This window comes from Oryx dammah, unplaced genomic scaffold, assembly GCF_014754425.2.
Source record: "Oryx dammah isolate SB20612 unplaced genomic scaffold, SCBI_Odam_1.1 HiC_scaffold_11, whole genome shotgun sequence".
Lineage (NCBI taxonomy): Eukaryota > Metazoa > Chordata > Mammalia > Artiodactyla > Bovidae > Oryx > Oryx dammah.
In genome coordinates, this window is record NW_024070195.1 from 2,556,538 (window position 1) to 2,582,947 (window position 26,410).

Below are 26,410 nucleotides of genomic sequence, written 5' to 3' on the forward strand. Positions count from 1 at the left end.
GGACTGTGTTATTGAGAACATCATCTTGGCAAAGACAGGAAAAGCAAGAGTCAAGCGCTTCCTTGTCCTTTTTGGATTAGCAAACGCAGCCTCACGTTGACCAGGATGGACCCTATTTATTTAGATCTTCAGTTTCTCCCAGTAACATTTTGATGTTTTCGGTATAAAATTCTTGAACTTCTGTCATTAAATTGATTATTGATTCCCCAGTATGTTACTCTCTTTGGTAACGTTTTGATAATGGGGTTGCTCTTGGATTATCCATTGCTCTTACACAGAGATACAGTCTAGTTTTATATGTTGGACTTGTACCCTTCAAGCTGGCCGAACCCACTTACTGGTTTTCATAGGTATCTTATAGATTCCTTAGTGTTCTCAGCATACTGAATCACACCATTTGCAGAGAGAAACAGGTTTACGTTCTTGATCTGTCTGTGTTTGCCCTTTTGTGCTGTGTAGAACCTGTAGTCTGGTGGTCAGGAGGGGTGCTGAGAACTAACATCTCGCTTGTGATTTCTAGGGTATTTAGGGGAATGTCTTCAGCCTTTCACATGAAGTGTTAAACTAGCTGTAAGGTTTTTGTAGGTTTCCTTACCCAGCTGAGAAAGTTTCTAGTTTAAGTTTGTTCATAAATTTATATTTGTCAAATGGTTCTTGATGGTTCAAGATTTGTCAAATGGTTCAAACGGTTCTTAGATCGCTTCACTTATGAACTGTGCGACATAAGGAAGAAGAAAGCAATACTATACAAGCATATCTGGGCACCAAGATGATCCTGTGGCTTTTTTCTCTATTCTACTAATAAGGTATTACATTAGTTGATTTTCAGATGTGAAACCAACCTTCTCTTTTTGGAAACGATCCTACTTGGACATGGTGTTTAATCCTGTTCATATGTTGGTGAATATGGCTTGGGATTTCCGTGTCTATGCTTTTACTGGAAATACTGTTCTGCAGGGGTTTTTGGTTTGCTTGCTTGCTTTCATTTAGCTTTGTTTTTAATGATGTCCTTGTTTGGCTTTTCTGGTCAGTAAAACTGGCCTCACAGAATGAGCTGGGAAGTGGGCCTTCCTGTTCTCTGACAGTGCTTGTATCAGTTCAGTTCAGTCGCTCAGTCGTGTCCGACTCTTTGTGACCCCGTGAATCACAGCACACCAGGCCTCCCTGTCCATCACCCACTCCCGGAGTTCACTTAAACGCACGTCCATAGAGTCGATTATGCCATCCAGCCATCTCATCCTCTGTCGTCTGCTTCTCCTCCTGCCCCCAATCCCTCCCAGCATCAGTCTTTTCCAGTGAGTGAACTCTTTGCATGAGGTGGCCAAAGTACTGGAGTTTCAGCTTTAGCATCATTCCTTCCAAAGAACACCCAGGACTGATCTCCTCTAGAATGGACTGGTTGGATCTGCTTGCAGTCCAAGGGACTCTCAAGAGTCTTCTCCAACACCACAGTTCAAAACACATCAATTCTTTGGCGCTCAGCTTTCATTATAATCCAACTCTCACATCCATACATGACCACTGGAAAAACCATAGCCTTGACTAGACGGACCTTTGTTGGCAAAGTAATGTCTCTGCTTTTGAATATGCTATCTAGGTTGGTCATAACTTTCTTTCCAAGGAGTAAGCATCTTTTAATTTCATGGCTGCAGTCACCATCTGCAGTGATTTTGGAGCCCCTAAAAAATAAAGTCTGACACTGTTTCCACTGTTTCCCTGTCTATTTCCCATGAAGTGATGGGACCAGATGCCATGATCTTTGCTTGTATTCGTACTGCTTTTTCTTCAGTACATAGTTTGTACAGTTCATAAGTGAAGCTATTATCTGAGCCTGTGCTTTTCTTTGTGGGAAGACTTTAAAGCACTAAGTAATTCATGGACTTGTAAGTCTGTATAGACTCTGTTCTGGGGTCCATTGGGATGGTTTATATCCTCCTAGGCATGTCTCCCGCTCATCAGAGTTTCCTAGTTTGCTGGCATCGAGTTGCTCTTGTTACATATACTATTTCATTGTAGTCTTAAAATCTCTGTCACACAGTGATGTCCCTGTTTCATTTCTGTTACTGGTAAATTGTGTGCTCTCTTCCTTTTTTTTTTTTTTTTTCAGTCAGTCTAGCTAATGGTGTATCAGTTTGTTGATGTTTGGAAAGAACCAACTTCCGGTTTAATTATTTTTCTTGGTGGTTGTGTTCCACTGTTGCATTGATTTCTCCTCAGGTCTTCATTATTTACTACCATCTGCTTGTTTGGGGCTTAATTTACTCTTCTGCTCTTGTTTTCCAACATGGAAAGCTTAGGTTATTAATTTTTTTTTAAGCTTCTTGTTTTCTGAATAGGTGTGTAAAGCTATAAAATTTACTCTTAAGCGCTGCTTTGACTGCATCCCATGAATTTTTGATGCATTTTCATTTTCGTTTACTTCCAAATGCTTTCTAATTTCCCTTGTGCTTTTTTCCTTTGACCAGTGGGACATATTTAGAAGTGTGTTGCTTAATGTCAAGTTTGGGAAATTTTCCAGAATTGAAATTTAACTCCTTGTGGTCAGTGAACAAGCCTTCTCTCTGTCCTTAGCTTTTGATAGTATGATGTGTCTAGGTAGGCTATCTTTCTATGTCTTGAGCCCTTGCAGATGTTCTGGGGCCTAGAATACGGTCTGTGGCAGTGAATGTTTCGTGCGCTTGAAAAGAATGCGTATTCTGCTACAGGGTGGCATGTTCTGGAAATGTCGGGTGGGGTGAGTTGGAGGACAGCATCCAGTTTTCTGTATCATTGCTTGCTTCCTTTCTGTTCTGTCCTTTCAATTACTGACAGCAGGATACTGAAATCTTCACCTATAAACATAGGCTTGTCTACTTAGCCTTTGGTGTCAGGTTTTGCTCACATGTTGGGGCTCCTAGGTGTGCGCATACGTTCACAGTCATCATCCCTTCCTGATGCGCTGACCTTTTATCATCATGAAGCATTCCTCTCTGTCTCGAGTAACATCTCTTGACTGAACGTCTGTTTCATCTAATATGAATATACCCACTGTCAAGTGGCTGCCTGTTTCCGTCTTCTTTTGCCTTGTTTTTGCCTTTGAATCTAAGGTTGAGTCTCCGGTACGGCGTGCAGCTGCTTTGTTGGGTCTGTGATGCCGCTCTGCTCTTTGTTGGAGAGCTTGGCTCTGTGATGCTCTGGGTCATTATTGATGTGGTGCCATTTGTCAGTTTTCCAGTTGCTTTCTGTTTATCTCATTGTTTCTGTTTCTTCTTTACGCCTTTTTTTAAGGAACTTTAAAAATTTTATCTTGGGCTGTGTTGGGTCCTTGTTGCTGCACGAGCGTTTCTCTCGTTGCAGGGAGTGGGGACTGCCCTAGTTGCAGTGCCGGAGCTTCTCACCGCGGTGGCTTCTCGTCTCAGAGCCTGGGCTCTAGGGCGTGCAGGCTTCACTCGTGGTGGTGCTTGGGCTTAGTTGTCCCATAGTGTGTGGGATCTTCCTGGATCAGAGATCCAAACCATTTCTGCTGGTTTGGCAGACAGCTTCTTTACCGCTGAACCACCAGGGAAGGTCCCTGTTTTCTTTAATGTTAAACATTTTTTGCCTCTATCATATTAATTTCTGTGACTTTTAAAACGTCTTTATTTTCTTAGTGATTGCTCAAAGGATTATAATACGCATTTTAACGTATTACAGTCTGCTGCTGGTGCTGCTAAGTCACTTCAGTCGTGTCCGACTCTGTGCGATCCCATAGACGGCAGCCCACCAGGCTTCCCCATCCCTGGGATTCTCCAGGCAAGAACACTGGAGTGGGTTACCATTTCCTTCTCCAGTGCATGAAAGTGAAAAGGGAAAGTGAAGTCACTCAGTCGTGTCCGACTCTTCACGACCCCATGGACTGCATCCCACCAGGCTCCTCCGTCCATGGGATTTTCCAGGCAAGAGTACTGGAGTGGGGTGCCATTCCCATATCACAGTCTGCTTCTGGTTAATATTACCTTGAAAGTGAAAGTTGCTCAGTCATATCCAACTCTTTGCAACCCATGGAATTCTCCAGGCCAGATTGCTGGAGTGGACAGTTGTTCCCTTCTCCAGGGGATCTTCCCAACCCAGGGCTCCCGCATTGCGGGCGGATGTTTTTACCAGCTGAGCCACCAGGGAAGCCCAGGAACACTGGAGTGGGAAGCCTGTCCCTTCTCCCGCGGATCTTCCTGACCCAGGAATTGAATCAGGGTCTGCTGCGTTGCAGGCGGATTCTTTACCAGCTGAGCTACCAGGGAAGCTCCCTTTCTCCCCCTTCCTTGGTGCCGTTTTAGTTACACACATTCTATCCAATATGTTAGATGTGCTCAGTGTCACAGTGTTGGCTTTATATAGTTTTGTTTCGTTTAATAAGTTGAGTAGGAAAAGCAACCTGTACTCAACCAGTCTTTATATTTAGCTACATACTTACTCTTTCCAGGGCTCCTCCTTTCTTCTTCTGCTTTTGCATCACTGTTTGGAATCTTTCTCTTTTAACCGGTGAAACTTCCCTTGGTGTTTTTGGTCAGGCAGCTCTGCTGGCAGTGTATTTTCTCAGTATCATTATTTGGAACGTTTTTATTTTGCCTTCATTTTTTGAAGGATAGTTTAGCTGGATACAGAATTGCTGGTTTTCTTCTGGTGCTTTGAATATGTCTTTCTCCTATTTCTACATTCCATGGTTTCTGATGAAAAGCCAACGATTCAGCACATTGTTTCCCTAAACATGTTAGCTTCTTATTTTCCTGCTGGTTTCAAGATTTTCTGTGGCCTTAGCTTCCAAAACTTTTAACAGCTGATTCTCTAACTTAAGGATTTCCTTTTATTTATATTGATTGGGCTTCATTGAACTTCTTGAATCTGTAAACAATCACTTTCATATTTGAAACATTTTCAGCCATTATTTCTTAAAATATCTTTTTTCTGCTTTTCCTCTTTTTTATGTCCTCTTTATTATGTATGCCCTTTTAATATTTTTTTCCTCTTTGTTCTTCACTTTGGGCAAAGTCTGTCAGTCTCTCAGAATCACTGATTCTTCTCCCTTCTCATCTGCTGTTTAGTCCATCTAGTGAATTTTTTATTTCAATTACTGTATTTTTCAACTCTGGAATTTTTGTTCTATTTTTGTAGGGTCTATTTCTTACTTCCTATTCAAATCATTGTCATATTTTCCTTGAGTTCTTTAAACATTGTTCTTTTTGGAGGTGGTTGATGTGTGTGTGTGTTTTCAGGTTTAAAAATATTATATATGTGTGTGTGTGTGTATATATATATAAGAATTGATCTGAAGTCTTTTTCTGCTAAACCCAAATCTTGGTTAAACTGAGAGATGGTTTTTTATTGTTTTATTTTCTGAGTATGACTCATACTTTACTGGTGTTTTATGGGTATTTCAGCATTTTAATTTTTTTCCTGAGTTTTTTGTTTTTATTTTGCAGGGGTGTGTGTGTGTGTTTTAAGTCCACTGTGAACATAATCTGAGGAATCCTGTAGCCTTGTGTTGCCTGGCCATGCATTTCCGTGCTCAGCTTCTTCCACCCCAGCTCTTACCTGGATTTTCCTCTTGACTTTGCAGAGGTCACTCCTGTGTCTGTGTAGTTTTTGGTCAGGTTGTGGTCAGACACCTTGAGCCCAGGAGGCTTTACCTCCACTTTGGGTTTGTGTTTGGGTCGGGAGTGCAGTCAAAATGCAGATAACTTGCAAGGCTGCCCCGGTTTACCCGTTGCTAGCCGCCTGGAGTGTCCATCGTGTGCAGGACATGTGGTCTGTTCATCACACCCCTCAAGGCCCGTCTGGTTTCCAGGCCCTCCCTTTAAATTTCTGCCTGTTCCTCCACTGTCAGCCACCACTACTGGCCCTCAGCCTTTGGCCAGGAGACCTGCAGCCTTTTCCTGGAGTGGGTTTTCTAACCTCTGCTCCCAATCAAGTCAGTCCCGTCGGTCCCCTTGACAGCTAAACTGCAGACTTTCCAGGCCAGCCCCATAGTGGCGGAGGCACTGATGTGTCCGAGCTGGCAGCAAGGTCCCCGCCCTCCACTCTTCTCACAGACTTCAATTGATTTTCATGAGTATACGCTTTTCAATCTGTTGGTTGCTTTGTTGGATTTCTAGGCCCAGAAGTAGTTGTTTTTCAACTTTGCCAAGTTTTGTAGTTGTTTTTTCCATGGAAAGGATTTGTCAACCTATTCTTTGCTCTTTCTGTGTCTGATGGGATCTGCTAAGAGCATGAGACAGATGGACCGGCCTTTTAAGACACCTGGTTCTGGGGCACCACTTCCTGGCTCTCCTCCAGCATCTCGCCTTCCTCCCCCTTTATAATCTCTGTTGGACTCCCCTGTTGGTGCCATTTTGTACATGTTTGAATGTCTCAGGGCCCAGTCCTCAAACTTTTTTTTTTTCACTCTCTCCACACTTAACTCCCTTCATGATCTCGTGGATTTAATGACTCTTAATTCCTACAAATTCCAAATTTCTATCTTTAGTTCACATTCCAGATGTGGGAGTCTCATGACCTCTTCCACATCTCCTCTTAACGTGTTTAAAGCTGAATTCTTTTATCTTTTCGTATCCCAGTAAATGTCAGTTTCATCTTTCAGTTACTCAGGCCAGATATCCTGGTTAGCCTTCTTTCTTCGTTTTTCTCTCCTTTTCTTGTATTCCATCCATCAGGAAATCTTATCAGCGCTCCATTAAAATAGACCCCAAATCCAGCCACTTCTCACCATTTCTTCCACATCACCAGCCTAGTCCAGGTCACACCTCCTCCAGCTGGGATTAGCACAGCCGCCTTGCCATACTTCTTAATTCCATGGAGTAGCTGGAGTTGTGGAAATGCCAAGCAGACATTGTTCTTCTGCCCAGAACCTTCCATGGCTTCCATCCTATTGAGAGCAAACCCTGAATACAGCTTGGCGCTCTCTCTTCCTGGTCTGGTCCTTCCCTCCTTCCCCTGCTCCCTCCACTCAGGTCCCCTGGGCCTTCCTCCTGCTGCCGTCACAGTGCGGGTTCTCCCCCGCCCCTCGGGGACTGTGTCCACCACTCTCTGGCTGGCCGTCCTTCTGGGTGTCCACAGACCACCTCCTCCTGACCAGCCTCTCTGCCGTTACCCTGCATCATCTGTGGTTTTTCTCTTCTTTGCAGTTAAGTGTATTTAATGTATTTCACATTTATTAATTTGTTTGTCTGACTCCATTCACTTGAGTTTAACTCTCAATATAGAAATAAATACTGTTTTTGTTTCCTCTTGTATCCTCAGAAAAAGCAGAAACCCAACATGTTGCAGGGACTTCATACATCTTGGTGGAATGGGTGGGTGGGTTGACGCTGGTTAACAGGACTGGATTTTACAATCCTTCTGCTTCAAGGGCCTACAGCCAGACTGTCAGGGTCTCACGATCAGAACCTCTACTTGGCAGATTGCAGAGCTGGTTTGTCAGGCTCAGAGTCTGCAAACATTGACTCCGCTTATCCCTTCCATGATTGTCCAAAGGCTGTTGGGGTTCTGCGTAGAAATACTATTTGTTAGTGTCCCTCTGCTCTAAACAGTCTCCCCTAGATAGGGTTCAGAGGAAACAGAAAGGGGTGTGGGACTTCTCTGGCAGTCCAGTGGTTAAGACTCTGTGCTTCCAGTGTGAGGGATATGGGTTCAATTCCTGGTCAGGGAACTAAGATCCCACATACCCCTTGGTGCAGCCAGAAAAGAGAAAAATTTATGAAAGGGACACTTTCTTACAAACATCTCTCTGCACCCCTGGTACAGCTCGCATGGTCTCCAGCGCTCACGTTACAGTGGGAGAGGTGAGCACGGGTCCCGGCTCTGCATTTCGGGGGCTGTTCAGGGTGGCTTCCATGGCATCTCCATGCAGGAGCTGAGGTTTGGGTTTCTGGCCAGAGCGGTTGCATTCTGGCTCCTAAATGGTTTGTCTGCCCTTGGTCTGAGTCTGTGTGCACGTGTGTTGGTGCAGAGTCTCAAGTCTCTTGTAGGCTGTAGAGCAGTTGCATGTCCTCCAGAGAGGGTGGTGGTATTTCTCTGGTGGGTGTACTCGTTTCTGTTAGCGGAGCACCCGAGGGGTTTTCTACACAAAGGTGTCCTCTCTGTGACTCAGCTTACCATTTATGAGGAAGATTTTCACCAGAGGGCATCAGTGAAGTCTGTCACATGCTTCGTGGGCGCCTGGTATATTCTTATTTAACTTAATTTTGGCAAGTTTTGGCATTTAGGCTTGGCTTTCTTTGTGGAACATGTAGGTTTAGAAGTGAATACTTGGGGAGAGTTCTTATAATTGAGGATATAGGAGGCTTGCCTGTAGGACTGTTGTAATTTCTAACTTTGCTATTTTGTTAGGAAAAGGAACATTCTCAAAGTCAGAAATCCTAGTTTATCTGTTCTCACTTCCTGAACAATTTCATCTTTGTCTCCATCCATTTAATAAAACCAGACAGTAAAGCATGCTGATTCAGAACAGGAATTTCTTTATTATTTCTTCAGGCTCTCTATTTTGCATCTTTGGTCTGTTTTGTCAATGAAAAATAACAAATGCTTTTTTTCTATTTTGAAGTATCTGAATACCTCAAAGACTAATACAGATGTTATGAAATATGTTTTAATAGTTTTTCGGTTGTAGCAGCTGTGCAGGAATAGTTCTGATTCACTCTTTTTTATACAACACACATATATAGATTGGATTCAGTTTGTGGTTTGTCATGATGCAAGAAGCAAGTGGTTTCATTGGTACCAGATACCATCCTACTCTTATTCAGAACAGAATGCCAGAAGTGTGACTTAACTGGTGAAATTTCTAAGTGGCTTACTCTTTAAAAAATTTGAATCCGTTTTCACTTGTGTAAGTCATAGAAGAAAAAGTGGATGGCTGGGGTGAGTGTTTTGACTTTTAGCAAACAGGGTCTGTGTACTGCGTGTGCCTGTAGAGTTGCTGACCACTGGCTGAGAAGGGAGACGGTAACAGTGGCTATGGTTTCACCTCCAGTATCTGGTCTTCTCGCTGGGAGGGAAGGTGGGAGTAAGGATGGCACATTCTGTGCATTTTTCATGGGGCAGATGGAAATCCACATTTGCTGATAACTTCAATCATAACATGTTTGTTTTTGTTAGAAATTTAACTTAGCATTTAACACTTTGCAAAAACATGGCCATCAAAAATTTTTATCCTTACATTCTACCAGCCTGCTTCAAGAATAAGTTAATGAATGTATGTAACAGCAGAATTCAGTCAGTCACTACTGAAGAAATCAGGACTGACTCTGTCTGTGGGTGACGTGTGGTGCCACAGTGAGCGGGGCTCCTGGCCTGGCTCTGAGGGGTGGGGCATGTGCCTTCTCCAGGCACCTGGACTTCCCCCTCACCTGCTCTCTGTTTGCCCCCGCCACTATCTTGGGTCGTCTGCCGAGTTATTTCTTGGAGTTTGTTTCTCAGCTGGCACCGCTGTGCTGATTTCTCACCATGGGTTGCTTCTGCCTTCCTTGGGACCTCGTGCAAGCAGTGTCGCGTAGTGTGCCGTCTGTCTCACTTCACTGGGCACGGTGACGTTTACATTCACTTGTGTCCCACAGGTCGATGCTCGTGGGATTTTGTTGTGGGCAGCAGTTCAAAGTGTGGACAGACCTCGTTTCGTTCATATGCTTTCCTGTTGATGGACACTTGCGTCAGCTGTTCTGTTAGGATGAAGCTGCTGTGTCCATTCTCCTACAGGTCTGTCCATGGACATGTGTTTCCGTTTCTCTCAGGTAGGTGTGTAGGAGCAGAATTGCTGAGGTCGGTATGTGTTTAAGGAGCTGTTAAACAATTTTCCACACTCACCAATGTTGACCTGAAGCAGATAGCCAGGTATTTCTCTAGCAAAGATGGATTTATCCACGATCAGCAGAGAATTACAATTCAAGTCTCATATGTGGCAGCCACTTGTAAGTCTGGACCTCAACGGAAGGAGCAGCTTTTATAGAGGCGACAAGGGAGGGGGCGGGACTGGTAAACAGAGTGTCTGCTTCTCATTGGCCAATTCCTGGCGGGAAGAAGGAGCGTCTTTTGCACTCGGCTCTGCTATGGATGCAGGGGTGAGAGCTCCCCCTGCTGGTCGCCCAGCTCTGTTTAAGTGGATTTTCTGTGCATTAGCATTATGAATGACTGAACAAAACAAAGATTCTTAGGGAACTGACTGGGAAGGGGCATCAGCTAGCCTCCTGCCGGGGGTGATGCTTTCTAGCTCAGTGAGACTTTGGGCTGCACAGGTATATGCCTTTGTTGAGGTCAGATGGATAGTATTTAGAACAACAGTATACTCTGACTATAGTTTACTAGACTAGACTATGACTATCACTCTAATGGCAGAAAGTGAAAAAGAACTAAAGAGCCTCTTGATGGTGAAGGAGGAGAGTGAAAAGAGCCAGCTTAAAACTAAATATTAAAAAAACTAAGACCATGGCATCCAGCCCCATTACTCTGCACTTTCTGTGCACCAGCATGTATGAATGTCGCCTTTTTTTACTCAACATATTTTAATTACAGAAATTTTAAACATCTGAGTTGAAAATACTTTACAGTGAGCATTCATAGGCCCACTGCAGACTGTTCCCTGAGCATTCTGCTTGTCATCCTAAGTGTCCATCAGAACACTCCCCACTAATAAACTTCATTTAGCATGTAGTTGATTAACTTGAATTCCATATTTGTTTATGGATTTTTTTCTAACAGTCTTAAATACTATACTATAAACACTTAAATAGTACTGTTGTTGTTCAGTTGCCCAGTCGTGTCTGACTCTCTGCGACCCCATGGACTGCAGCATGCCAGGCCTCTCTGTCCCTCACCATCTCCCAAAGTTTGCCCAAGTTCATGTTCAGTGCATTGGTGATACTATCCACCCATCTCATCCTCTGATGCCCTTTTCTCCGTCTGCCCTCAGATCTCTCCCAGCGTCAGGGACTTTTCCAGTGAGTCAGCTGTTCACATCAGATGATGAAAATACTGGAGTTTCAACTTCAGCATCAGTCCTTCCAAGGAGTATTCAGGGTTGATTTCCCTTAAGATTGACTGGTTTGATCTCCTTTCTGTCCAAGGGACTCTCAGGAGTCTTCTCCAGCACCATAGTTCAAAGTATCGATTCTTTGGTGCCTTGACTATACAGGCCTTTGTCGGCAATGTCTGCTTTTCATCATACTGTCTAGGTTTGTCATAGCTTTCCTGCCAAGAAGCAAACGTCTTCTGATCTCATGGCTGTAGTCACTATCCTTAGTGATTTCAGAGCCCAAGAAGAGGAAATGTATCACTACTTCCATCTTTTGCCCCTCTATTTGCATGAAATAATGGTGCTGGATGCCATGGTCTTAGTTTTTTTAATATTTAGTTTTAAGCTGGCTCTTTTCACTCTCCTCCTTCACCCTCATCAAGAGGCTCTTTAGTTCCTTTTCACTTTCTGCCATTACAGTGATAGTCATAGTCTAGTCTAGTAAACTATAGTCAGAGTATACTGTTATTCTAAATACTATCCATCTGACCTCAACAAAGGCATATACCTGTGCAGCCCAAAGTCTCACTGAGCTAGAAAGCATCACCCCCGGCAGGAGGCTAGCTGATGCCCCTTCCCAATCAGTTCCCTAAGAACCTTTGTTTTGTTCAGTGATAGCAGTGGGGGTGGGATGGGGAGGGGGTTGGCTTGTTCAAGAATTTTCGTTTAAATAGAATCATACAGTGAGCAGTCTTGTAGGAAGGTTTTTCTCATTCAGTGTAAGGTTTTGAGACTCACCCGTATGTGTGTGTCACTAGTTGATTTCTTTTTGCTGAGCCTACTGTACATACTCGTTTGTTCAGTGACTTGCAAACGTGGACTATTTCTAGTTTGGGTCCATTATGAACACAGTTTCTATAAATAGTTTTGTACAAGTCTTTTTGTAGATGTATGTTTTCATTCCTTCTGGGTAAGTAATGATTGAAATTGCTGCATCATAGGGTGGGTATTTGTTTAGTTTTATAAAATGCTGACGGACCTTTTACCAAAACGGGTGTGCCACTTTAAAATCCTGCCGACAGTGTGTGTGTGAATCTTCCAGTTGTACCTCCTTGGTGTTTTTTCTTTTTAGCCGTTTTAATGGGTGTTAGTGGCATGGCATTGTCTATTTGCATTTCCTCAGGAACCATGAGGTTCATCCCTTCTTAATGTGTTTCACTGGCCATTCAGGTATCTTCTTTTGGGAATGTATGCTTAAATCTTTTGCCCACTTTTAAATTACATTTTGGTCTTCTCATTATTGAATGCAAGGAATTCTTTCGTAGTTTTAGGGACCAGTCTTTGGAGATACTTTTTCTGGATATTATCTCCCAATCTGTGGCTTATTTATACATTTTCTCAACATTGTTTTCTGATGAAGTCTGGCTTACCAATTTTCTAACATGGTTATTGCTTTTTGTGACTTGAAACACTTTTGTTTACCTCCAAGTCACAAAGATGATGTGCTACTTTTGCTATGAAAGCTTCATAGAGAGACTTCCCCGGCCGTCCAATGGTTGAGACTTCTGCAGTTTGAATGCAGGGGGGGTGTAGGTTCCCTCCCTGGTCTGGGAGCTGGAAGTCCACGTGCTGCAGGCCGTCGGAGAACCTTGGTTTTCTTCTGTCTTGTGCAAGGCTCAGCCCATCCCAGCTCATTCCTGGGCCCTGACTGCTGTGTGCTCCCAGGGCAGTGAAAGTGGGCTGGGTTTTGGAATGACCCTTTTTGATTAATTCTACTGCTCTGTAAACTGTCAGAGGACTTTGCTGTGTTAAAAGGAAGGTTTGGTTTCACTTCTTCCACATTTTGATTTTGTAGATTTGAGTTTTAGAAAGAAATCCTAACAAAAAGAACCTCTGTCTGTAGTTCTGTGCTTTTATGAAGAATTTGTTTCATAAAAAATTTTTGCATTGAAATTCTGTACTAGAAGTGGATACTTGGTCTATATTAACACTTTAACAAAAGACAGTGCGTCGATACTGGCTATCAGAACCAGTTATGAGGTGGATTTCAAGAGGAAGGGACTGAAAACCCAAAGAAAGAGTTCTTTACGCATCGTCTTGTGATCAGGTGTTCCTCACCACGGAAGTGCTCTGAAATGACATCGAGCTTCTAGTAAAATCTTGTTGAATGCAGGTGCCTTCTTGTGGGAGGTGATTTCAGCCAGAGAAGGAATAAACAATGCTTTACATTTAAGCTGTCAGAGGGGGGCGGACGTTTGTCCTTGAAGGGGGGCAACATGTCCCGGTTCGGTGTGAAGTTGGTGTGAGGGGCCCGAAGCGGCGGTGGCCTGACTGACTCACCGTGTGTCTCGCGCCCGGCGCGGCCCGTCTCTGTACCCGTGTCACGCGCACACGCTGTGTGCATGCACCGCGAGAGTTGGTGGGGCCGCGCGAGATTGCGCCCTGAGCGCCTTGTCCCCGCGAGAGTTAGAGCTGCACATGCGCGCTCGGGTCCCCCCGCCCCCCCACGCGCCTTCCTGTTGCTGTGGGCCGCGCTGCGAGCCTCGGGGTTTTGAATAGTTGAAAGAAACTGAAAGCGTCATGTTTTAGGGAACGCGTGAAAATAAGCCCCGGCCTTCGTGTCCATGAGTGGAGTCGTGCTGTCTCAGTGCTGCAGTGGCGGAGCGCCGCGGTTGCACGCCCGCGCGGCCCCTCACAAAGCCCCGGGCTCCTGGCTGAGGCTCTTGCCTCCTCTGTCCGGGGTCCGAGCAGCGTCTGACCGCCGTGCGCTCACAGCGGTGCCCAGGCCCTGGGGCACCGGCTGGGGGGGATCCTGTGGACCTTGATCGTCCCAGAGGGAGCACCCGCGATACGGGGACGGAGGCGGCCCGCCCTTCCTGATGAGACCCCGCGGCAGCTTGAGGGGAACGGGCTCCCCTGGTTCTCCCTCGTGCTTCTGGGGTAGAAATTGATACAGAAAGAAAATATTAAACATAGTTTGCTTTTACAAGGTAATCTCTTTAGTCCCTTGTATTTAGAACTTTTCAGTTATTGCTGCCATGAAATTGATTTGCATGGAATTTTCCAGAAATACATGTTTTGAATGGAAATACTTAGGCCCTTAAACACAACTCTTAAGGAGTGGGAGAAAAGCCACTTTGAAAGCTCCCGCGCTGCCGTCCGGACCCTGTGGGTCCACCGAGCAGGCCTGAGGCTGGAGTGATGAGGAGTCATCTGCTGGGTCTAAAGTCTACCTTCTGCTCAAACAGGGCCTTTCTTCACCCTTCATCCTTGTTGCACAGAAGCAGTAACGTGTATTTAACCTCAGGCTTTTCTGTAGTTATTCAGCTGCTCAGTCGTGTCCGAGTCTTTGCGACCCCCTAGACTGCGGCAAGCCAGGCTCCCCTGTCCACCACCGGCTCCCAGAGCTTGCTCAAATTCATGTCATCCCCAGTCCGTGATGCCACCCAGCCATCTCATCCTCTGTCGTCCCCTCTCCTGCCCTCAATCTCTCCCAGCACCAGGGTCTCTCCAGTGAGTCAGCTGGTTGTATCAGGTGGCCAAAGGTTCTGTAGTTTTCGGGCTTTGATTCTCTGTACCCCAGGTGGGCATGCTGGAGGGTTGGGGGGGTATCTTAGCAATAGGGGAGATGCTGAGGGGATCCCACCCCAGCTGCACTTAGCTTTTGCTGTTTGGGAATGCTGGGCATTTCCCTATGGGCGATGCCTGCTGGGGTGGGCAGGTACACCGTTGTGTCATCTGGCCTAACCTGTGACTTTGCTGAAGACCTTGATGGTGGCTCAGACCTGTGTCCTTAATTAAAGAGTTGCCGACTATGTGGCCGAGGCCTCTGCCTACAAGGGATGGAGGTGCCTGCTGCCACTGGGAAAGTGGGCTGGCGGTTTCTGTGTTGACCAGAGAGATAACAGCAGATTCTAAGTATTTCCACAAGAACTTGGGAGACATTTATGTTAAATATATTTTGTTCACGTGAATCATAGGCAGTCCCCTACTAACACGTAGGACATTAATTAAGGTGATGGAATTTGTCACAGTAATGGTAATAGCAATATGTTTCATGGCAAGGGTGCATGAATTGTGGGATGTGTTGATCGTGAAATTCAGAGATTGGCAGCATCTTCCTTTAAAGATCTTGGTGTAAAACTAGTTAAAACCCAGTTTGAAAGGTAAATAACCTGATTACCAAGAAAGCGTTAGGTCCTCTGTTGACCTTTTTGATTCTAACCGAGTACTTCTGAGTAATACTTGGAGTACAGACCCTGTTTCCTCAGTGGGCTGGTGCGGACCGCCTGGCACAGATGGCAGCTGTGCTGTTTCTGGAGCGCCTGCTGTTGGCGCCACGATGACCGGGCAGAGGGCGGGCGATGCCCTACCTGGCCCAGTTCTGACCATGAAGACTGGATCAGACGGTCAGGATTCATTACAAAAAGTAAAAAGAGAGCTCCCTTTGAATCACACCAAAAAAATGACCAGCGTAATGCACGTTCATATATTCTGGGCCTAAAATTTTAGCCCTTTGACTTAATCTCAGGAAAACTATTAAAACCTTGAGTGTTCTGTTACTGTTCTGTTTGTAGATGGGTTGGCTCCAAAGGGGACAACCGTTTACGTCACCTGTTAACAGTTTTTATTGTTTCTGATGTTCCGTTTTCTCCTTGGAAGAAAAGTTATAACCCACGTAGACAGCATACTAAAAAGCAGAGACATTACTTTGCCAACAAAGGGTCTAGTCAAGGCTATGGTTTTTCCAGTGGTCATGTATGGATGTGAGAGTTGGACTATAAAGAAAGCTGAGCGCCGAAGAATTGATGCTTTTAAACTAGTGTTGGAGGAGACTCTTGAGAGTCCCTTGGACTGCAAGGAGATCCAACCAGTCCATCCTAAAGAAAATCAGTCCTGAATATTCATTGGAAGGACTGATGTTGAAGCTGAAAGACCCTGATGCTGGGAAAGATTGAAGGCAGGAGGAGAAGGGGACAGCAGAGGATGAGATGGTTGGATGGCCTCACTGACCCAATGAACATGAGTTTGAATAAACTCTGGGAGTTGGTGATGGACAGGGAGGCCTGGCGTGCTGCAGTCCATGGGGTCGCAAAGAGTTGGACATGACTGAGCAACTGAAGTGATGTTCCATTATTATTAGTTACCCTCACAGTTTATTTTTCAGATAACGTGCTCATACTTTTCTGTTTTCCTCTAAACAGGTTGAAAGGATCGTTGACAAAAGGAAAAACAAGAAAGGGAAGACGGAATATTTGGTTCGGTGGAAAGGCTACGACAGCGAGGACGACACCTGGGAGCCAGAGCAGCACCTGGTGAACTGCGAGGAGTACATCCACGACTTCAACCGGCGCCACAGCGAGAAGCAGAAGGAGGGCACCTTCCCCAGAGCCAGCCGGGCCTCCCCGAACAATGCCCGGAAACAGATCTCCAGATCCACCAACAGCAGCTTCTCCAAGGCCTCCCCCAAAGCGCTGGTGGTGGGCAAGGAGCACGAGGCCAAGAGCAGCCCGCTGTTTGCCGCCAGCCAGAAGTTCCGGAAGAGCCCCGCGCCAGGCCTGGCCGCCCGCAAGAACATGGACCTGGCCCGGTCGGGCATCAAGATCCTCGTGCCCAAGAGCCCCATCAAGAGCAGGACCGCAGTGGACGGCTTTCAGGATGAGAGCCCCGAGAAGCCGGACCCCGTGGAGCAGGGGCCGGAGGACACGGCGGCCCCGGAGGCGGCGGCTGAGAAGCCAGTCGGGGCCCTGCTGGGCCCAGGGGCAGAGCGGGCGCGGATGGGGAGCCGGCCCCGGATACACCCGCTGGTGCCGCAGGCGTCCGGCCCCGTGACCGCGGCCATGGCCACGGGGCTGGCCGTGAATGGGAAAGGTAAGTGACGGTCTCGGAGGGGCGTGGGGGCCCCCTCACCTCCGCGGTTCTGCCCCGGAAGGCAAGCTGGCCGGTCTGAGCCTGGGGGCTTCCGCGGGCCCTGCTCTCAACAGAGCAGGTGTGTCTGTGGGAACCCTGGAGAGAGCTCACTGGCCTGTCCTCTCTTTACCCGAAGCCTGGGGCGTCGGCCTCTGAAGTCAGCACGGGCTCTGTCCCATCAGCTGCCCGCAGGCTGGGTTTAAACAACGCCCCCCTCTAGGTAGGTCGTGGCTGGTATTTCTTTAGTGGCTGGTATTTCTTTAGTTCCTGCTTTTATGCATCTTAACACATTGGGTCTCATGTTAGGAATCCATCTGAAATTTCAAAGTGTGAGCAATATTGATTAGAAGTCATGGTTCTTACTGTCCTAACTCATCTAAGTAACCAGAAATGCCTTTTAGTAGGGTATCGACCACAAATAGAGACTTTGGGACTTTGGGGGTTCTCTCTGAAACAGTCAGCTGTTGGGATCTTTATTGCAGAGTAGGGGTCCATTCAGCATGGGTGCTGTTTTCTGTTGTGTTTTTACGCCGTTCTTGCCCCTGGACCGTGCAGCTTAGGTGGTCCTCCTGTGGGCTGCCCGACCGCTGGGTCGCACACCTGGGCGTCAGCATAGACGGCTTCCCTCCCGGCGCTTTCCCCAGGCCTGGTGAGCCGCCACCTCTAGGATTCTGCTGTGTCTTCTCTGATGTAAGCCTTGCCTCACGGTGGGTCCTGGTGCCTTCTCACCTGCCATGGCTTTCTTACTGGTCCCCTTGCTTCCTGCCCTCTGAGAGCCCCCATCCCATCCACTTCCCATCCGTTCTTGAACGGAACAGCCATTCCCAGTCGCCAGACACGTTGCTCCACCATGGCCTCGGTCAGCAGGTACGTCCGAGTCTGCTGGGCCTCCCCTGCCTGCCCACTGCCTCTGGGGCACCTGCTCTTCTCTGCTGGGAGCTGCCCTGGCCCTCCCTCGCCTCGTGGACTCTGGTCCAGGACCCACTGCTCCCCCAGCCCGTCCGTGAGCAGGACTGGGGCCGCCCCTGGACTGTGTGCATGTTCCTTGGGCCACAGTCAGTGGACTAACGCGGAATGGGACACAGTGATGGCGTGGGGAGCTCTGCTCCTCTGAGACTCCACTTGGCCGTCTTGCCGTGGTGGGTCCCGCCGGCTTGGTCTTGGGCCCTGGATCCCAGGGAGGGGGACAGGTAGAGGTCGGGGTCCCCTTTGCGCAGTAGCGGTCCCTTGCCGGTGTTTGTCTGACACGTACTTCGCCTGGGTGCTCTGCCCCTCCCTGCCCTCGGCCTCCGGGAGCTCGTGTGAATGCATTTGCAGAGCTGACCTGTCAGCCATGGGTCTTGAGCTCGGTGTCAGGAAGGGCTGTAGCGGTTCGGGGGTAGGCGAGACCTGGTGGTGGCTGATAGAAGGTGGCCACTTCACGGGGAGGTCGAGTCGCAGAGCTTGTGGGGTTCAAGCTGAGCGGGAATCCGCGCTGTTTCTCAGTTCCTCCCATCTTGTTCTCTGCACCATCACTGGCTGCCCCCACCAGATGGACAGACGGACATGTCCTCCTGCATGGCAGACACTGGGCCCTGTTCTGCGCCCAGCTCTGCTGCTGCAGCCAGGGCCTGGGTGACGTGGCCTGTCACCTGAGAAGGGTTTTCACATCTTCCGATGTTTGAGAAAATCAAGAGGAATAATACTTCATGAGCCATGAAATATAAGAAACTCTGATTTCTGTTTCATAAAGTTTTATTGGAACGCAGCCATGTGTGTTCACGCTGATGGTCTGTGTCTGCCTTCTTGCTGCGGGGACAGACTGGAGTCCCTGTGACAGAGCCCGCGCAGCCTGCGGGCTACAGGAGGTGCACACTCACACATATGCGCACACACCACACACGCGCACACAACACACACACACTCTAAGAACTGGAGTCCCTGTGACAGAGCCCGCGCAGCCTGCAGGCTGAAGGAGGTGCACACTCACACACACAAACACTCGTTCTAGGTTATACAGACACACACACGCACGCACACACAGAATCACTGTGACAGAGCCCACGTAGCCTGCAGGCTAGAGGCACACACACACACATCCCGCTCTAGGTTCACACGACCTTGCTCTGGGAAGACACACATATACAGAATGCTTGTGACAGAGACCGCATCGCCTTTGAACTGAAGAAGGTGTGCACACACACACACTCACAAACAAACTCACTCGCTCTGCCTGGTCTGGGCAGCCACGGTCCCAGTGGGCGGACTCAGGTTCTGAGGTTGATCGTCCACAAACTAGAAGCTGTCTTGACCCTTCAGTCTCCACGTGCTGCTCTTGGCACAGCTCTGCAGGGTTGGCTGCTCTTAGCAAAAGCCTTAAGTTCTGTGCATAAGCTGTGCCGTGGCTTCTATTTGAATTAAAAGTTGGTAACTTCTTTTTTCAGTACTCTGACCCTTTCAAAACTTTTTTTCAGTATCTGTAAGGGTGGCTGTGGTTAAAACCACAAGGGGAATGTGAGCGTAAAATCTCACAGGCCTTTCATCTTGTTCTGTGGGGGTGGGTGGGTTGGGGTGAGAGTGACGTACTCCCCAGGGCCCCCGGGAGCGTCCTTCTCTCCTGCCCCCCCCCAAATCCGCCACAGGTTGAGACCCTCCCCCCACGCAGATGGTGGGGAGGCCGGTAGTCCCCCGGGAGTGTCTGCAGGGCCGCGGCGGGCCCGGCTTGCAGGGATGTCGGGGCGCCTCACCTCCTGTCACCCTCCTGCGTAGAGGCGCTGGACTTGGGCTCCGGGAGGGATCTTCTGTCATGGGGCTCAGCGCCCCGCCACCCCTTGGTCAGAGCCGAGCCTGCATGTGGCGAGGGTGTCAGGCAGGACGGTGCTCACTTCGGGGGAGCTGGAGCACGTCCTTTGTGGCCCCGTCCATGGGTCCTCCTCAGTGGGAGCGCGTGCTGTTGCAGAGACAGGTCCATGGGCCAGAGCATAGAACCTTCCAGAAAAGCCCGTGCTTGCCCTTGGCGTGTCTCTTTCACAGCAAGCTGGGCTGAGGCCCTTCTGAAGAGTTGGTCCACGTTCGCACATTCTTAACACAGGGTTAATTTTAGAGCTGCACCAGAACCCTGATTTGTTTTTCTAAAACTAATTGAAGTGCTACTCTGGAGTCATTGGGAAACGAACCATCTCCTATTCAAAACATTAATCGTGTGGGGGGATATTTTTGCTACCAAGCACAACAGATATTTAAATGTCTGTTACCCAAAAGAGTAAATGTTGCTGGAGAATTTCAACATACACACAGTGACTCTTACAGACTAACCATATGTGTGTTTAGTTTTTGATGATTTTAAGTATGAAACAGAGGTTTAAAAGATGAATGTGTTGCTTTACTCAGAAATAGAAAAAGTTTTAAATTTAGGCAGTGCAGCTGTCTTTCTAGTCTACTTTATTAATAAGTTAATGATTCTGTTTTTATGCTCTTTTAATTGCCTGGTGAATTAATCCTACAAAAGCAATTGCTTTTAAAAACTATATCATTACTTTGTTTTTTGTGAATTCAAATACGTTGTTAATCACCATTCCACAAGTATGACTTTGAGAAAATGTTATTAGCAAACTTTTTTTCTAATGACATCTAAACCTTATCAGTGTTACGGTGTAGGGTTGGCAGTTGGATTTTAAGTCCAAATTCATCGGTTAAAAAACCCGCCTGCCAGTGCAGATGAGAGTTCAGCCCCTAAAGGAAGGCATGGCAACCCACTCCAGTATTCTTCCCTGGAGAATCCCATGAACAGAGGAGCCTGGTGGGCTACAGTTCATGGGGTCGCAAAGAGTCAGCTGCTAACAACAGGTTCAGGAGGAAAGTGACTGAGGAGACACCTCAGCGGAGCACGTTCTCCACCTCATGAGCATTTTCAGTCAAAGCAAGGACCCCGGAGGAAGCGTGCTGCTTCCAGAGAGGGGCACGTAAAGTCCTCCGATTCGAACGTGAGACAGGTCCTGACCCCTGTGCTGACTCAGGGAAGCTCAGAGCTCCTGTCAGAGGCAGCCTGGGGCCGCTTACTGTGGAAGTGCGGAAGGTGCGGCAAGTGGGACCTGAATCCAGGGAGGTTAAGCCAGGAAGCTGGGGCGCTGCAGAAAGTGCCCGCAGGACAAGAGGGTGTCTGAAGCCACGCAGCAGCAGACAGCCAGCCAGACGTGCGCCCAAGGGCGCGACACGAAGCGTTTCCCTTTGAAAGTAGCAGATGTCGGTTGGCATCTCCTGTCTGACGGGCCCCCGCGTCCTGGACGCTCCCAGCTGCCTGGACAAGCCCGGGTCCCTGCGGGAGGAGGCCCGCCCCCCCGCAGCCCCCCGAGCTCTATGCTCTGTCCTCTGCTCCTGGGGGTCGCCCCTCCTCGCTCCCCTGCGAGGGTCTCTAGGGACACTCAGGGATACCTGGGACTCCGGGCAGTGTTGACCAGTGAGCCCACTTAGGGGGACCGTGTGGCTTCTCTCTCCCCGCTCTCTGTGGCCTCTCCTCCCGTGCCAGCGGCTCCCGGGGTTGTGGTCCCAGAGCAGCAGCAGCAGCAGCACCCAGGCACTTGCCCAGGCCCCGTCCTGCCTCCGTGCCCGCAGCCCTTGGGGACCAGGGTGCCCTCCGGGGGCACCTTCCAGTGCCATCCTGTGCTGTTTTCCTGTAACTTTGTGGTTTTGTGGAGCAGGATGGGAAATAACTGTCCGCTAATACTAAGTTCATCTAACTGTCTGCTGCTTTATTTTAGGTTCTTATAGTTAGATTTAGTTCCTATTTGGTCTTGATTTAAAACTGTCTTCAGGTATTCGTAATTTCTTTTTAGTAAGTATTTTAACAGTTAAAATTTTTAAAGAACAGGAAGACATAAAATATTGGGTTGGCAAAAAAAAATTCTGTCCGGTTTTTCTGTAATATCTTAAAACATCTCAAAGGAAAAAAAGGTAAAAGTCCCGCCTCCCCCATCCCACCACCTCCTCCTGCTCTGAGAACCGCTGCGAGCCGTTCTCTCCTTCAGAAACTGTGCAGACGTGCACGTCTGTTAAACACGTCAGTGGGTTCCTGCTTGTCTCATGGTTCTGCCGCTCAGGTTCCTTTTTCAATTTTTGGACACATCTTGGATGTGTTTTCACACTCAGGTGGACAGCTCTCCTTCCTTTAAAGGGGTCGTGGTTATTTTTGGCGTGAATGCCTCCTGGCGTCTGCCGTCGGAGCGGCGGTGGCGTGCTTCTCAGCAGGGGCGCTGTGCTTGGGCCCGGGCGCGCTCTGCTCAGCGTCCCTGGCTCTGCCTTTGGGTGCCAGCCTGGCCTCAGGCACACGCGCGGGCGGCAGTGGGTCCTGCCCCCGTCTGCCTGCACACCCGCCTTCCCAGGGGCCGGCGTCTTGGTGCGTCCTTTAGGGGAGAAGCACATTTTATAAATAGTTTTTTCCCCTGTAAGTGAATATGTTTTACTGATACCCCCGTCTTAAACACAAGTAATCCCTAAATGCTGTGGGTTGGACAAGTACACTGAGCGGAACGGGACGGTGTGTGATCACCTGCTCCCCGCGGAATCCCGTTTCCTTCCCCAGAGGGAACGGTCGTGATTCGACGCGTGTCAGTCCAGATGTTTTTCCGTCTGCTTGGACTCTTCAGCGTGGAGTCCTGCTCCATAAACGTGCTTGGGTTTGTCTTTCTCACTTGACGTCGCGTCTTGGAGAACTTCCTATGTTAAGACTCATATCTCTCTGCCTCACTTCTTTTTAAGTTGTAAGCTTGATCTTTTTTTTTTAAATATGATTTCAGCCTTACGGGGTGCTGGGAGGCAGTGCGAGGAAAGCGCGTCTGCCCTTATCCGCATGCTCACCGTTTTCTGAGCTTTGCCTCGTCTCCTTGCCCTGCGACCCCCGCCCCACACATGTGTGTTGATAGCCACGGGGACGCACAGGTAGAGACGCTGTCCTCCTGAATCACTTGAGGCTGCGCACTTGCTGCTGTGAGCAAGGGTGAATACGGGGGCTACAGCAGACCTAAGGTTTTGATCGATGGGAGCAAATTCATCTCTAAACAGACTTGAAGACCAGCTGCCCATTCACCTGTTCTTAATTAATTCTTCATAAATCCAACTGCCTGATGAGAAGGCAGAGAATGGTATCATTGTTTGTTACAGTTGCCTGTTTGCATTCATTTTTCTGTTGATTTTCTTAATACATCCCTTGCCTATTGGGAGGGGGTGGGGGCAGAGGGGAGGGTAGTTTAACTTTTTCAAAACGTGAAGACTTCACCTCCATGTCAGCATCAGCCTTACCCGGGGACCACACTCGTCTCATGTCTAAGCCCGTGTGTGTGCACGTCCTCCTGGCCCCACGCAGGACGAGGGCTCCCACGCCAGCGCGTAGAGTGCCCAGGCTTCTCTGGCGTCTGCCTTCAGGGGTTTACGGCAGCTGATGAGCATCCCGGTGCCTTTTCTCCCTTGACCTGCTTCATCCTGGGGGGGGGTGGGTGTGGTCAAGAGCCTTAAAGTTTGCTTTTGAAAATTAAAACACTTGGTTCCGTCTGGGTCAGGGATGAAGGCCGTGGAGCCTGAAATGCGTCCTGCGTCTGGAAGCCCCTTGCTTCCCCAGGACTGGCAGCTCAAGTAGGGGTCCACTTTCAACAGCACCCTTCTCTCTCCAGCCCACGGGACTGATTCTGCTGATAGCTGTCGTCATGGCAATTTCTGGGAGTCTACAGGGATCAGAGACTTAGCAGGGACAATCTCTGGTTCTGATTCAACCCTCAAGTCAGTAGTTAACGAGACGTGGTACGTTAGGAGGTATGCCCGCAATTCTGATTGGTTCGTGCTGGCAACAGGGTGAGGATTTTGTATCTCATCCCGTGAGTCCACCTGTCAGGTTTCAGATGGGGGCGGCAGGACTGGGATGGCAGCGCGGCGTTCGCACAGACAGTAGTACCACGGGAGGTGGGAGAGTGTAGAACGGCCGGACGCCCCCTGACCTCGGCCTCCACGGGACCCCGCGGGGTTGTGGGAGGGGCGGTGCGGCGGGAGCAAGGCTCCTCTTGTCCCTGTCTCCAGGCTCTTGGCATTAAGCCTAATCGCCGTCACCACGGAGGATGACAGGTTAACTGTGCTGCTCAATTTTCTGAATGAGAAGTTGCTTTAACTGCCAAGTACTCCCTTTTAGTATAGGACTTGGAGTTTTGGAAACCCATGAGATAGAAATGGTATAACCGTTTCTGTATATAATGTGGACATATAATGGGGCTTGGCATACAGCCAGGGGACAACCAGCGTGGGGGGTGGGGTTTGAAATCAGGTGACCAGTGCCGGCTGGCTGCTGCTTAGCCTGAAGTTACCTGGTTTTTAAAATATTGTTAGCTCACATAAAAATTGGAACCAGCTTTTCAAGTCCAGCAGGGACATAGACACATTTGTATCTCAAGGTGGTTGATACTTATTTACCGTTGACCCTTGATGAACACCGTGGGGGTGTTGGGGATGCCAGCCCTGCACACGGGTGAAAGTCCCCGTGTAACTTACAGATGGCCTCTGTGTCCTCAGCTCCTTCGCGTCCACAGTTCTTCCGTGTCTGCGAGTGGTAAATTCTGAGGTGTCACACAGCAGGTGTGTGTATGTACACACCACACGTCTCTGTACATTCATCCACGGACGCTTGGGTTGTTCCCTGTCCTGGCTATTGTACGTAACACTACGGTGAACAAAAAGGAGTGTGTATCTTTCTGAGTTAGTGTTTTTATTCTCTTCAGATAAATACCTAGAAATAGGAATTGCTGGGTCATATGGTGATTGTATGTTTTAAATTTTTGAAGAGCCTCCAAAATATATTTCCATAGCGGCTGCACCTGTTCTTAGCAGAGTTGTTGATTTTAGAACTTTGATCGAAGGATCCAGTCATAGTGGGCTTTAAAGTCCTCCTTAAAGTCCTCATTAATAATCAGTGTGAGAGCACCTCTTCTAAGCGTTGAATAGACTCTTGGTCTCAATTTTGAGAAAGTGGTTTTGTGTCTTTAAAGATGACGTGGCTGTTAAGAGGGAAGCAGTTACTGGCTTGATTTGTCTTGCTTCCCCATGTACACAAAGGGAGCCTGCCTCTTTCGGGACATGTTTTGGAAAGGTACAGAGGATCATAAGACTGTTGGAGGGGACAGCCAGGCGGCGAGGACTCTGAAGTTATGAGTAGAAAGTTGAGATACAAGAAGCTTTTGAGAAGATGTATAGGTGTCTCGAGGAGTATGAGTGAGGTCTCATCATTTGAGAGCATAGAAGTCATTCCACTCCCCAGAAACATCAGACTCTTGCTGGCGGTGGCTGAGAAGCAGCAAAACCACGTGCGATTCGGGATGCCCTCTGTAGGGCGGTCCTGTGAGCCAGGGAGGTTTGGTTTATTTTTACTTTCTTTTGAGTTTGGGGAAAATAAGCAGCCCCAGTATTGACACTGATATTGTGTGATCAAAGTCAAAATTACATGGTTTCAAGAAGAATTTTTTTTTCTCCTAAAACTACCATTGCTTTCATTTGTTTTTAATCATCATAGTCATTTTGAAGTTTCAAATACAATTAAGGAGAAGACAGCTCGGGGGGAGCCTGGGCTATTGTTTGTTCATTTGTTTTCAAAGCAGGAGAGATAGCGGTGAAGGCGGCCAGAAGGAGCGACTTCCCTGGCCAGGGGCTGTGGAGGCAGCTGGGCCTCACTTTTCACAGGAATGTTACACCCGCCCTCAGAGGTGTGTGTGGGGTGCAGACCCCGTGGCGTCAGGATGCGTGCGCACACAATTTCCCGCCTAGCTGGGGGCGCTTCACCCCGCGGCCTCGTCGGCAGCTGCCTGTGTCTGCTCCGCTCTGATCAAGGAGAGAGATCATTTACAGGCGTCTGTTTGGAGCAAACGTGGCCTCTTGCAGGCAGCCCCAGGATTACTTTTTTAAGTGAATAGTTTCTAAACACAGGCCATGATTCTCATCTTAAGTAGTTCACTTTGGTGATCCTGTGACATTGCCACGCTTCTTGCTTTTTCACTGAGGACACAAAGTCTGGTTGAATAATTCTCAGCTTGGAAATAGTCCTCATGCTGAACGGTGATCCCCTTCAGGCCTTCCAGGGGATTCCCTCTCTCCCGGGCCTCGCTCGGTGAATACTCTGGAGCAAAGAGGGCAGTCTAGCCTAGGGGTCAGCACGCTTCTGCTATGAAGAGCCAGGTGGGAGGTGGTGTGGGCTTTGGGGCCAGACGGGCTCCTATGCCCCACTCAGCTCTGCTGTGAAGGGGCCACCGGCAGCGGAGATGAGAAGGGTAGCTGGGCTCGTGCCTGGGTCTGGCCTGAGGGCACTGTGGGTAGGCCCCTGGTCGCCCATCCGCCGGTTGCCAGGCTCTTTCCTCCCCGTCCTCGCCGGCCCCTTCCCCTCGGGGAGCACAGTCTGGTATCCTAGAAGCAGGGCCCTCACCCCCGGTGGTCCTGAAAGCACCGGGACCTTCCTCACGTCTCCAGGTGAACAGGGCGTGGCGTGACAGCCCAGTGGCTGTAGTGACTTGAGAAGCCTGTGTGTGTACTCTGTACACAGCG

At 48.5% G+C, this 26,410-nt stretch overlaps 1 protein-coding gene across 2 annotated transcripts in view; it reads left to right on the forward strand.

The window, feature by feature from the left end:
* The window catches only part of CDYL (chromodomain Y like), a 98,462-nt gene that overhangs the window by 47,004 nt on the left and 25,048 nt on the right, over window positions 1-26,410 (forward strand). The window contains exon 2 of one of the 2 annotated variants that reach the window (XM_040249382.1): window positions 16,162-16,828. The exons of the other annotated variant lie outside the window; for it this stretch is intronic. Within the exon in view, the coding sequence (XP_040105316.1) occupies window positions 16,162-16,828 (667 nt within the window). The remainder of the gene's footprint in view (window positions 1-16,161; window positions 16,829-26,410) is intronic. 2 annotated transcript variants of the gene reach the window in all.